Genomic DNA, 11,864 nt, shown 5'->3' with positions numbered 1-11,864 from the left:
AATTGTACTTGTTGCAGTGCTAGTTGTCAATGTAGTGGATGATACAGCTGTAGAATTGGTTATTTCTTCCGTTGTGGCTGTTGTTGGTTTTGTAGTGGATGCTTCAGTTGCAGCAATTGTTGTCTCTGAACTCTGAATTGTACTTGCTGGGGTGATAGTAGTTGTCTCTCCAGTTGTTTCTGCTGCTGTTGTTGCTGTGCTTGTATTCGCTTGTGTTGTGTATAAAATTGTGGTGTCAGATACTGTTTTTGGTGTTGTAGTGGATGCTTCAGTTGTAGCACTGGTTGTCTCTGGAATTGTACTTGTTGCAGTACTAGTTGTTGGCGGTGTTGTAGATGTCAAGGTTGTAGTAGTGGTTATTTCTGCAATTGTACTTAGGTTAACAGTAGTTGTCACTGCAGTTGTTTCTGTTGTTGGTTTTGTAGTGGATGCTTCAGTTGTAGCTGTGGTTGTCTCTGGAATTGTACTTGTTGCAGTGCTAGTTGTTGGTGGTGTTGTAGATGTCAAGGTTGTAGTAGTGGTTATTTCTGCAATTGTACTTGGGTTAACAGTAGTTGTCACTGCAGTTGTTTCTGTTGTTGGATTTGTAGTGGATGCTTCAGCTGTAGCTGTGGTTGTCTCTGGAATTGTACTTGTTGCAGTGCTAGTTATTGTCAATGTAGTTGTTCCTGCTGTTGGTGGTGGTGTTGGTTTTGTAGTGGATGCTTCAGTTGCAGCAATTGTTGTCTCTGAACTCTGAATTGTATTTGCTGGGGTGATAGTAGTTGTCTCTCCAGTTGTTTCTGCTGCTGTTGTTGCTGTGCTTGTATTAGCTTGTGTTGTGTATAAAATTGTGGTGTCAGATACTGTTTTTGGTGTTGTAGTGGATGCTTCAGTTGTAGCACTGGTTGTCTCTGGAATTGTACTAGTTGTTGGTGGTGTTGTAGATGTCAAGGTTGTAGTAGTGGTTATTTCTGCAATTGTACTTGGGTTAACAGTAGTTGTCACCGCAGTTGTTCTTGTTTTTGGTTTTGTAGTGGATGCTTCAGTTGTAGCTGTGGTTGTCTCTGGAATTGTACTTGTTGCAGTGCTAGTTGTTGGTGGTGTTGTAGATGTCAAGGTTGTAGTAGTGGTTATTTCTGCAATTGTACTTGGGTTAACAGTAGTTGTCACTGCAGTTGTTTCTGTTGTTGGATTTGTAGTGGATGCTTCAGCTGTAGCTGTGGTTGTCTCTGGAATTGTACTTGTTGCAGTGCTAGTTATTGTCAATGTAGTTGTTCCTGCTGTTGGTGGTGGTGTTGGTTTTGTAGTGGATGCTTCAGTTGCAGCACTTGTTGTCTCTGAACTCTGAATTGTACTTGCTGGGGTGATAGTAGTTGTCTCTCCAGTTGTTTCTGCTGCTGTTGTTGCTGTGCTTGTATTAGCTTGTGTTGTGTATAAAATTGTGGTGTCAGATACTGTTTTTGGTGTTGTAGTGGATGCTTCAGTTGTAGCAGTGGTTGTCTCTAGAATTGTACTTGTTGCAGTGCTAGTTGTCAATGTAGTGGATGAGACAGCTGTAGCATTGGTTATTTCTTCCGTTGTGGTTGTTTCAGTAATTGTACTTGTTGGGGTGTTAGTTGTTGTCTGTGCAGTTGTTTCTGCAATTGTACTTGGGCTAACAGTAGTTGTCACTGCAGTTGTTTCTGTTGTTGGATTTGTAGTGGATGCTTCAGTTGTAGCAGTGGTTGTCTCTGGAATTGTACTTGTTGCTGGTCTATTTGTTGTCAACGTGGTTGTTTCTGCTGTTGTTGGTTGTGATGTGTACAAAGTGGAGATTTCAATTTCTGTTGTTGGTGTTGTAGTGGATGATACAGCTGTAGCATTGGTTCTTTCATCCGTTGTGGTTGTTTCAGAAATTGTACTTGTTGGGGTGTTAGTTGTTGTCTGTGCAGTTGTTTCTGCTGTTGTTGATGGTGTTGTAGATGTCAAGGTTGTAGCAGTGGTCATTTCTGCAATTGTACTTGGGTTAACAGTAGTTGTCACTGCAGTTGTTTCTGTTGTTGGTTTTGTAGTGGATGCTTCAGTTGTAGCAGTGGTTGTCTCTGGAATTGTACTTGTTGCAGTGCTAGTTGTCAATGTAGTGGATGATACAGCTGTAGCATTGGTTATTTCTCCCGTTGTGGTTGTTTCAGTAATTGTACTTGTTGGGGTGTTAGTTGTTGTCTGTGCAGTTGTTTCTGCAATTGTACTTGGGTTAACAGTAGTTGTCACTGCAGTTGTTTCTGTTGTTGGTTTTGTAGTGGATGCTTCAGCTGTAGCTGTGGTTGTCTTTGGAATTGTACTTGTTGCAGTGCTAATTGTCAATGTAGTGGATGATACAGCTGTAGAATTGGTTCTTTCTTCCGTTGTGGTTGTTTCAGAAATTGTACTTGTTGGGGTGTTAGTTGTCACAGCAGTTGTTTCTGTAGTTGGTTTTGTAGTGGATGCTTCTGTTGCAGCAGTGGATGTCTCTGGAATTGTACTTGTTGCAGTGCTAGTTGTCAATGTAGTGGATGATACAGCTGTAGAATTGGTTATTTCTTCCGTTGTGGCTGTTGTTGGTTTTGTAGTGGATGCTTCAGTTGCAGCAATTGTTGTCTCTGAACTCTGAATTGTACTTGCTGGGGTGATAGTAGTCGTCTCTCCAGTTGTTTCTGCTGCTGTTGTTGCTGTGCTTGTATTCGCTTGTGTTGTGTATAAAATTGTGGTGTCAGATACTGTTTTTGGTGTTGTAGTGGATGCTTCAGTTGTAGCACTGGTTGTCTCTGGAATTGTACTTGTTGCAGTACTAGTTGTTGGCGGTGTTGTAGATGTCAAGGTTGTAGTAGTGGTTATTTCTGCAATTGTACTTGGGTTAACAGTAGTTGTCACTGCAGTTGTTTCTGTTGTTGGTTTTGTAGTGGATGCTTCAGTTGTAGCTGTGGTTGTCTCTGGAATTGTACTTGTTGCAGTGCTAGTTGTTGGTGGTGTTGTAGATGTCAAGGTTGTAGTAGTGGTTATTTCTGCAATTGTACTTGGGTTAACAGTAGTTGTCACTGCAGTTGTTTCTGTTGTTGGATTTGTAGTGGATGCTTCAGCTGTAGCTGTGGTTGTCTCTGGAATTGTACTTGTTGCAGTGCTAGTTATTGTCAATGTAGTTGTTCCTGCTGTTGGTGGTGGTGTTGGTTTTGTAGTGGATGCTTCAGTTGCAGCACTTGTTGTCTCTGAACTCTGAATTGTACTTGCTGGGGTGATAGTAGTTGTCTCTCCAGTTGTTTCTGCTGCTGTTGTTGCTGTGCTTGTATTAGCTTGTGTTGTGTATAAAATTGTGGTGTCAGATACTGTTTTTGGTGTTGTAGTGGATGCTTCAGTTGTAGCACTGGTTGTCTCTGGAATTGTACTTGTTGCAGTACTAGTTGTTGGTGGTGTTGTAGATGTCAAGGTTGTAGTAGTGGTTATTTCTGCAATTGTACTTGGGTTAACAGTAGTTGTCACTGCAGTTGTTTCTGTTCTTGGTTTTGTAGTGGATGCTTCAGTTGTAGCTGTGGTTGTCTCTGGAATTGTACTTGTTGCAGTGCTAGTTGTTGGTGGTGTTGTAGATGTCAAGGTTGTAGTAGTGGTTATTTCTGCAATTGTACTTGGGTTAACAGTAGTTGTCACTGCAGTTGTTCTTGTTGTTGGTTTTGTAGTGGATGCTTCAGTTGTAGCAGTGGTTGTCTCTGGAATTGTACTTGTTGCAGTGCTAATTGTCAATGTAGTGGATGATACAGCTGTAGCATTGGTTCTTTCTTCCGTTGTGGTTGTTTCAGAAATTGTACTTGTTGGGGTGCTAGTTCTTGTCTGTGCAGTTGTTTCTGCTGTTGTTGGTGGTGTTGTAGATGTCAAGGTTGTAGCAGTGGTCATTTCTGCAATTGTACTTGGTTCAACAGTAGTTGTCACTGCAGTTGTTTCTGTTGTTGGTTTTGTAGTGGATGCTTCAGTTGCAGCAATTGTTGTCTCTGAACTCTGAATTGTACTTGCTGGGGTGAAAATAGTTGTCTCTTCAGTTGTTTCTGCTGCTGTTGTTGCTGTGATTGTATTAGCTTCTGTTGTGTATAAAATTGTGGTGTCAGATACTGTTTTTGGTGTTGTAGTGGATGCTTCAGTTGTAGCACTGGTTGTCTCTGGAATTGTACTTGTTGCAGTGCTAGTTATTGTCAATGTAGTTGTTCCTGCTGTTGGTGGTGGTGTTGGTTTTGTAGTGGATGCTTCAGTTGCAGCACTTGTTGTCTCTGAACTCTGAATTGTACTTGCTGGGGTGATAGTAGTTGTCTCTCCAGTTGTTTCTGCTGCTGTTGTTGCTGTGCTTGTATTAGCTTGTGTTGTGTATAAAATTGTGGTGTCAGATACTGTTTTTGGTGTTGTAGTGGATGCTTCAGTTGTAGCAGTGGTTGTCTCTGGAATTGTACTTGTTGCAGTCCTAGTTGTCAATGTAGTGGATGAGACAGCTGTAGCATTGGTTATTTCTTCCGTTCTGGTTGTTTCAGTAATTGTACTTGTTGGGGTGTTAGTTGTTGTCTGTGCAGTTGTTTCTGTTGTTGGATTTGTAGTGGATGCTTCAGTTGTAGCAGTGGTTGTCTCTGGAATTGTACTTGTTGCAGTGCTAGTTATTGTCAATGTAGTTGTTCCTGCTGTTGGTGGTGGTGTTGGTTGTGTAGTGGATGCTTCAGTTGCAGCACTTGTTGTCTCTGAACTCTGAATTGTACTTGCTGGGGTGATAGTAGTTGTCTCTCCAGTTGTTTCTGCTGCTGTTGTTGCTGTGCTTGTATTAGCTTGTGTTGTGTATAAAATTGTGGTGTCAGATACTGTTTTTGGTGTTGTAGTGGATGCTTCAGTTGTAGTAGTGGTTGTCTCTAGAATTGTACTTGTTGCAGTGCTAGTTGTCAATGTAGTGGATGAGACAGCTGTAGCATTGGTTATTTCTTCCGTTGTGGTTGTTTCAGTAATTGTACTTGTTGGGTCGTTAGTTGTTGTCTGTGCAGTTGTTTCTGCAATTGTACTTGGGCTAACAGTAGTTGTCACTGCAGTTGTTTCTGTTGTTGGATTTGTAGTGGATGCTTCAGTTGTAGCAGTGGTTGTCTCTGGAATTGTACTTGTTGCTGGTCTATTTGTTGTCAACGTGGTTGTTTCTGCTGTTGTTGGTTGTGATGTGTACAAAGTGGAGATTTCAATTTCTGTTGTTGGTGTTGTAGTGGATGATACAGCTGTAGCATTGGTTCTTTCATCCGTTGTGGTTGTTTCAGAAATTGTACTTGTTGGGGTGTTAGTTGTTGTCTGTGCAGTTGTTTCTGCTGTTGTTGATGGTGTTGTAGATGTCAAGGTTGTAGCAGTGGTCATTTCTGCAATTGTACTTGGGTTAACAGTAGTTGTCACTGCAGTTGTTTCTGTTGTTGGTTTTGTAGTGGATGCTTCAGTTGCAGCTATTGTTGTCTCTGAACTCTGAATTGTACTTGCTGGGGTGATAGTAGTTGTCTCTCCAGTTGTTTCTGCTGTTGTTGCTGTGCTTGTATTAGCTTTTGTTGTGTATAAAGTTGTGGTGTCAGATACTGTTGTTGGTGTTGTAGTGGATGCTTCAGTTGTAGCAGTGGTTGTCTCTGGAATTGTACTTGTTGCAGTGCTAGTTGTCAATGTAGTGGATGATACAGCTGTAGCATTGGTTATTTCTCCCGTTGTGGTTGTTTCAGTAATTGTACTTGTTGGGGTGTTAGTTGTTGTCTGTGCAGTTGTTTCTGCAATTGTACTTGGGTTAACAGTAGTTGTCACTGCAGTTGTTTCTGTTGTTGGTTTTGTAGTGGATGCTTCAGTTGTAGCTGTGGTTGTCTCTGGAATTGTACTTGTTGCTGGTCTAGTTGTTGTCAACATGGTTGTTTCTGCTGTTGTTGGTTGTGATGTGTACAAAGTGGAGATTTCAATTTCTGTTGTTGGTGTTGTAGTGGATGACACAGCTGTAGCATTGCTTCTTTCATCCGTTGTGGTTGTTTCAGAAATTGTACTTGTTGGGGTGTTAGTTGTTATCTGTGCAGTTGTTTCTGTTGTTGGTTTTGTAGTGGATGCTTCAGTTGCAGCAGTGGTTGTCTCTGGAATTGTACTTGTTGCTGTGCTAGTTGTTGTCTGTGCAGTTGTTTCTGCTGTTTTTGGTGGTGTTGTATATGTCAAGGTTGTAGCAGTGGTCATTTCTGCAATTGTACTTGGGTTAACGGTAGTTGTCACTGCAGTTGTTTCTGTTGTTGGATTTGTAGTGGATGCTTCAGTTGCAGCAATTGTTGTCTCTGAACTCTGAATTGTACTTGCTGGGGTAATAGTAGTTGTCTCTCCAGTTGTTTCTGCTGCTGTTGTTGCTGTGCTTGTATTAGCTTGTGTTGTGTATAAAATTGTGGTGTCAGATACTGTTTTTGGTGTTGTAGTGGATGCTTCAGTTGTAGCTGTGGTTGTCTCTGGAATTGTACTTGTTGCAGTGCTAGTTATTGTCAATGTAGTTGTTCCTGCTATTGGTGGTGGTGTTGGTTTTGTAGTGGATGCTTCAGTTGCAGCACTTGTTGTCTCTGAACTCTGAATTGTACTTGCTGCGGTGATAGTAGTTGTCTCTCCAGTTGTTTCTGCTGCTGTTGTTCCTGTGCTTGTATTAGCTTGTGTTGTGTATAAATTTATGGTGTCAGATACTGTTTTTGGTGTTGTAGTGGATGCTTCAGTTGTAGCAGTGGTTGTCTCTGGAATTGTACTTGTTGCAGTGCTAGTTGTCAATGTAGTGGATGAGACAGCTGTAGCATTGGTTCTTTCTTCCGTTGTGGTTGTTTCAGAAATTGTATGTGTTGGGGTGTTAGTTGTTGTCTGTGCAGTTGTTTCTGTTGTTGGTTTTGTAGTGGATGCTTCAGTTGTAGCTGTGGTTGTCTCTGTAATTGTACTTGTTGCAGTCCTAGTTATTGTCAAGGTAGTTGTTCCTGCATTTGTTTCTGTTGTTGGTTTTGTAGTGGATGCTTCAGTTGTAGCTGTGGTTGTCTCTGGAATTGTACTTGTTGCAGTGCTAGTTGTTGTCTCTGCATTTGTTTCTTCTGTTGTTGGTGGTGTTATAGATGTCAAGGTTGTAGCAGTGGTCATTTCTGCAATTGTACTTGGGTTAACAGTAGTTGTCACTGCAGTTGTTTCTGTTGTTGGTTTTGTAGTGGATGCTTCAGTTGTAGCAGTGGTTGTCTCTGGAATTGTACTTGTTGCAGGGCTAGTTGTTGTCAATGTGGTTGTTGTTTCTACTCTTGTTGGTGGTGTTGTAGATGTCAAGGTTGTAGCAGTGGTCATTTCTGCAATTGTACTTGGGTTAACAGTAGTTGTCACTGCAGTTGTTTCTGTTGTTGGTTTTGTAGTGGATGCTTCAGTTGCAGCACTTGTTGTCTCTGAATTCTGAATTGTACTTGCTGTGGTGATAGTAGTTGTCTCTCCAGTTGTTTCTGCTGCTGTTGTTGCTGTGCTTGTATTAGCTTGTGTTGTGTATAAAATTGTGGTGTCAGATACTGTTTTTGGTGTTGTAGTGGATGCTTCAGTTGTAGCAGTGGTTGTCTCTGGAACTGTACTTGTTGCAGTGCTAGTTGTCAATGTAGTGGATGAGACAGCTGTAGCATTGGTTATTTCTTCCGTTGTGGTTGTTTCAGTAATTGTACTTGTTGGGGTGTTAGTTGTTGTCTGTGCAGTTGTTTCTGCAATTGCACTTGGGTTAACAGTAGTTGTCACTGCAGTTGTTTCTGTTGTTGGTTTTGTAGTGGATGCTTCAGTTGTAGCTGTGGTTGTCTCTGGAATTGTACTTGTTGTAGTGCTAGTTGTTGGTGGTGTTGTAGATGTCAAGGTTGTAGTAGTGGTTATTTCTGCATTTGTACTTAGGTTAACAGTAGTTGTCACTGCAGTTGTTTCTGTTGTTGGTTTTGTAGTGGATGCTTCAGTTGTAGCAGTGGTTGTCTCTGGATTTGTACTTGTTGCAGTGCTAGTTGTCAATGTAGTGGATGATACAGCTGTAGCATTGGTTATTTCTTCCGTTGTGGTTTTTTCAGTAATTTTACTTGTTGGGGTGTTAGTTGTTGTCTGTGCAGTTGTTTCTGCAATTGTACTTGGGTTAACAGTAGTTGTCACTGCAGTTGTTTCTGTTGTTGGATTTGTAGTAGATGCTTTATTTGTAGCTGTGGTTGTGTCTGGAATTGTACTTGTTGCTGGTCTAGTTGTTGTCAACGTGGTTGTTTCTGCTGTTGTTGGTTGTGATGTGTACAAAGTGGAGATTTCAATTTCTGTTGTTGGTGTTGTAGTGGATGATACAGTTGTAGCATTGGTTCTTTCTTCCGTTGTGGTTGTTTCAGAAATTGTACTTGTTGGGGTGTTAGTTGTTGTCTGTGCAGTTTTTTCTGTTGTTGGTTTTGTAGTGGATGCTTCAGTTGTAGCTGTGGTTGTCTCTGGAATTGTACTTGTTGCAGTGCTAGATGTTGTCTGTGCAGTTGTTTCTGCTGTTGTTGATGGTGTTGTAGATGTCAACGTTGTAGCAGTGGTCATTTCTGCAATTGTACTTGGGTTAACAGTAGTTGTCACTGCAGTTGTTTCTGTTGTTGGTTTTGTAGTGGATGCTTCAGTTGTAGCAGTGGTTGTCTCTGGAATTGTACTTGTTGCAGTGCTAATTGTCAATGTAGTGGATGATACAGCTGTAGCATTGGTTATTTCTTCCGCTGTGGTTGTTTCAGTAATTGTACTTGTTGGGGTGTTAGTTGTTGTCTGTGAAGTTGTTTCCAAAATTGTACTTGGGTTAACAATAATTGTTACTGCTTTTGTTTCTATAGCTTTTGTAGTGGATTCTTCAGATGTAGCTGTGGTTGTCTCTGGAATTGTACTTGTTGCAGTGCTAGTTATTGTCAATGTAGTTGTTCCTGCTGTTGGTGGTGGTGTTGGTTTTGTAGTGGATGCCTCAGTTGCAGCACTTGTTGTCTCTGAACTCTGAATTGTACTTGCTGGGGTGATAGTAGTTGTCCCTCCAGTTGTTTCTGCTGCTGTTGTTGCTGTGCTTGTATTAGCTTGTGTTTTGTATAAATTTGTGGTGTCAGATACTGTTTTTGGTGTTGTAGTGGATGCTTCAGTTGTAGCAGTGGTTGTCTCTGGAATTGTACTTGTTGCAGTCATAGTTATTGTCAATGTAGTTGTTTCTGCTGTTATTGGTGGTGTTATAGATGTCAAGGTTGTAGCAGTGGTCATTTCTGCAATTGTACTTGGGTTAACAGTAGTTGTCACTGCAGTTGTTTCTGTTGTTGGTTTTGTAGTGGATGCTTCAGTTGTAGCTGTGGTTGTCTCTGAACTCTGAATTGTACTTGCTGGGGTGAAAATAGTTGTCTCTCCAGTTGTTTCTGCTGCTGTTGTTGCTGTGCTTGTATTAGCTTGTATTGTGTATAAATTTGTGGTGTCAGATACTGTTTTTGGTGTTGTAGTGGATGCTTCAGTTGTAGCAGTGGTTGTCTCTGGAATTGTACTTGTTGCAGTGCTAGTTGTTGTTTGTGCAGTTGTTTCTGCTGTTGTTGGTGGTGTTATAGATGTCAAGGTTGTAGCAGTGGTCATTTCTGCAATTGTACTTGGGTTAACAGTAGTTGTCACTGCAGTTGTTTCTGTTGTTGGTTTTGTAGTGGATGCTTCAGTTGTAGCTGTGGTTGTCTCTGGAATTATACTTGTTGCAGTGCTAGTTGTTGTTTGTGCAGTTGTTTCTGCTGTTGTTGTTGGTGTTGTAGATGTCAAGGTTGTAGCAGTGGTCATTTCTGCAATTGTACTTGGGTTAACAGTAGTTGTCACTGCAGTTGTTTCTGTTGTTGCTTTTGTAGTGGATGCTTCAGTTGTAGCAGTAGTTGTCTCTGGAATTGTACTTGTTGCAGTGCTAGTTGTCAATGTAGTGGATGATACAGGTGTAGCATTGGTTATTTCTTCCGTTGTGGTTGTTTCAGTAATTGTATTTGTTGGGGTGTTAGTTGTTGTCTGTGCAGTTGTTTCTGCAATTGTACTTGGGTTAACAGTAGTTGTCACTGCAGTTGTTTCTGTTGTTGGTTTTGTAGTGGATGCTTCAGTTGTAGCTGTGGTTGTCTCTTGAATTGTACTTGTTGCTGGTCTAGTTGTTGTCAATGTGATTGTTTCTGCTGTTGGTGGTGGTGTTGGTTTTGTAGTGGATGCTTCAGTTGCAGCACTTGTTGTCTCTGAACTCTGTATTGTACTTGCTGGGGTGATAGTAGTTATCTCTCCAGTTGTTTCTGCTGCTGTTGTGCTTGTATTAGCTTGTGTTGTGTATAAAGTTGAGGTGTCAGATTCTGTTGTTGGTTTTGTAGTGGATGCTTCAGTTGTTGCAGTGCTAGTTGTTGTCAAGGTAGTTGTTCCTGCTGTTGGTGGTGATGTTGTAGATGTCAAGGTCGTAGCAGTGGTCATTTCTGCAATTGTACTTGGTTTAACAGTAGATGTCACTGCAGTTGTTTCTGTTGTTGGTTTTGTAGTGGATGCTTCAGTTGTAGCAGTGGTTGTCTCTGGAATTGTACTTGTTGCAGGTCTAATGGTTGTCAACGTGGTTGTTTCTGCTGTTGTTGGTTGTGATGTGTACAAAGTGGTGATTTCAATTTCTGTTGTTGGTGTTGTAGTGGATGATGCAGCTGTAGCATTGGTTATTTCTTCTGTTGTGGTTGTTTCGGAAATTGTACTTCTTGGGGTGTTACTAGTTGTCTGTGCAGTTGTTTCTGTTGTTGGTTTTGTAGTGGCTGCTTCAGTTGTAGCTGTGGTTGTCTCTGGAATTGTACTTGTTGCAGTGCTAGTTGTTGTCAAGGTTTCTGCTGTTGTTGCTGGTGTTGTAGCTTGTGTTGTGTGCAAAATTGAGGGTATTATTTCTGTCATTGGTGCTGAAGTGGATGGTACAGTTGTAACACTGGTTATTTTTTTTATTGTAGTTGTTTCTGAAATTGTTCTTGTTGGGTTGTTATTAATTGTATGTGCAGTTGTTTCTGCTGTTGTGGGTGGATTTGTAGTGGATGTCAATGTTGTAGCAGTGGTTGTTTCCAAAATTGTTGTTGTTTGTGTGCTAGTCCTTGTCAATGTAATTGTTTCTCCTGTTGATGTAGTGGATGGTACATTTGTAAGGCTTGTTTCCTCTTCGTTTGTTGGATCCTGAATTGTACTTGGAGCATTATTCAGTATAGATGTAGTTGATTTTTCTGTTGTTTGTGCTTGTGCTGTATATGCACTGAGTCCCAGCCATAGACATACTGTTACAAGTGTATAATATAATTATTTAATCTACTGAAATAGGTTTGTCACGTAATTTTGCACTGAATCTAAAATTAATCAATTATTCTCTTGCATTCTGGCATCCAATATATCATATTTCATTTATTGCATGAAGAAAATTCCCATAGTAAATTAAATTTAAACCTGCTTCTATTCTTATGCAATTCCACTTTGAGACAATGTGAATTGTTAAAAGTGATAACAAATAAATAAATGAAAATGGAAAATGAAATAGAAAAAACAATATTAAATGTGACTTTTTCAATGAAATTATTATTTTCTACTGGGAATATTTTTTATATAACACAGACACACACTTGTCCTATTGATGCATTTTATTTTTGAAAAAAAAATATGTTCATGACAATAGTATGATTTATTGTAAAATTAATCTATTACATTATAATAATATTTACAGGCAATTTTTATTTTTGTTTTGAAAATGTTTAATAGATACACATTCAATCTTAAAATATCAGGTTTACTTACGTATACTGAGATGAGCAAAACTGATGTTATATTTTGAAAAATCAAACCTGTTGATATTGAATGAGACAAAAATCAGAGTTTTTATTGTATTA

General features: G+C 40.2%; 1 protein-coding gene across 1 annotated transcript; it reads right to left on the bottom strand.

Moving 5' to 3' along the window:
• Positions 1 to 3,855: 3,855 nt before the first annotated feature.
• Positions 3,856 to 6,087, bottom strand: LOC125141035 (mucin-2-like; the record flags this gene model as incomplete). Its single annotated transcript, XM_047812370.1, has 1 exon — positions 3,856 to 6,087. A coding segment is annotated over exon 1 (2,025 nt), but the record flags the coding sequence as incomplete, so codon positions are not given.
• Between the last annotated feature and the right edge of the window lie 5,777 nt (positions 6,088 to 11,864).

Source organism: Tachysurus fulvidraco, chromosome 4, assembly GCF_022655615.1.
Source record: "Tachysurus fulvidraco isolate hzauxx_2018 chromosome 4, HZAU_PFXX_2.0, whole genome shotgun sequence".
NCBI classification, from domain to species: Eukaryota; Metazoa; Chordata; class Actinopteri; order Siluriformes; family Bagridae; genus Tachysurus; species Tachysurus fulvidraco.
This window is presented reverse-complemented; position numbering and strand designations above follow the sequence as displayed.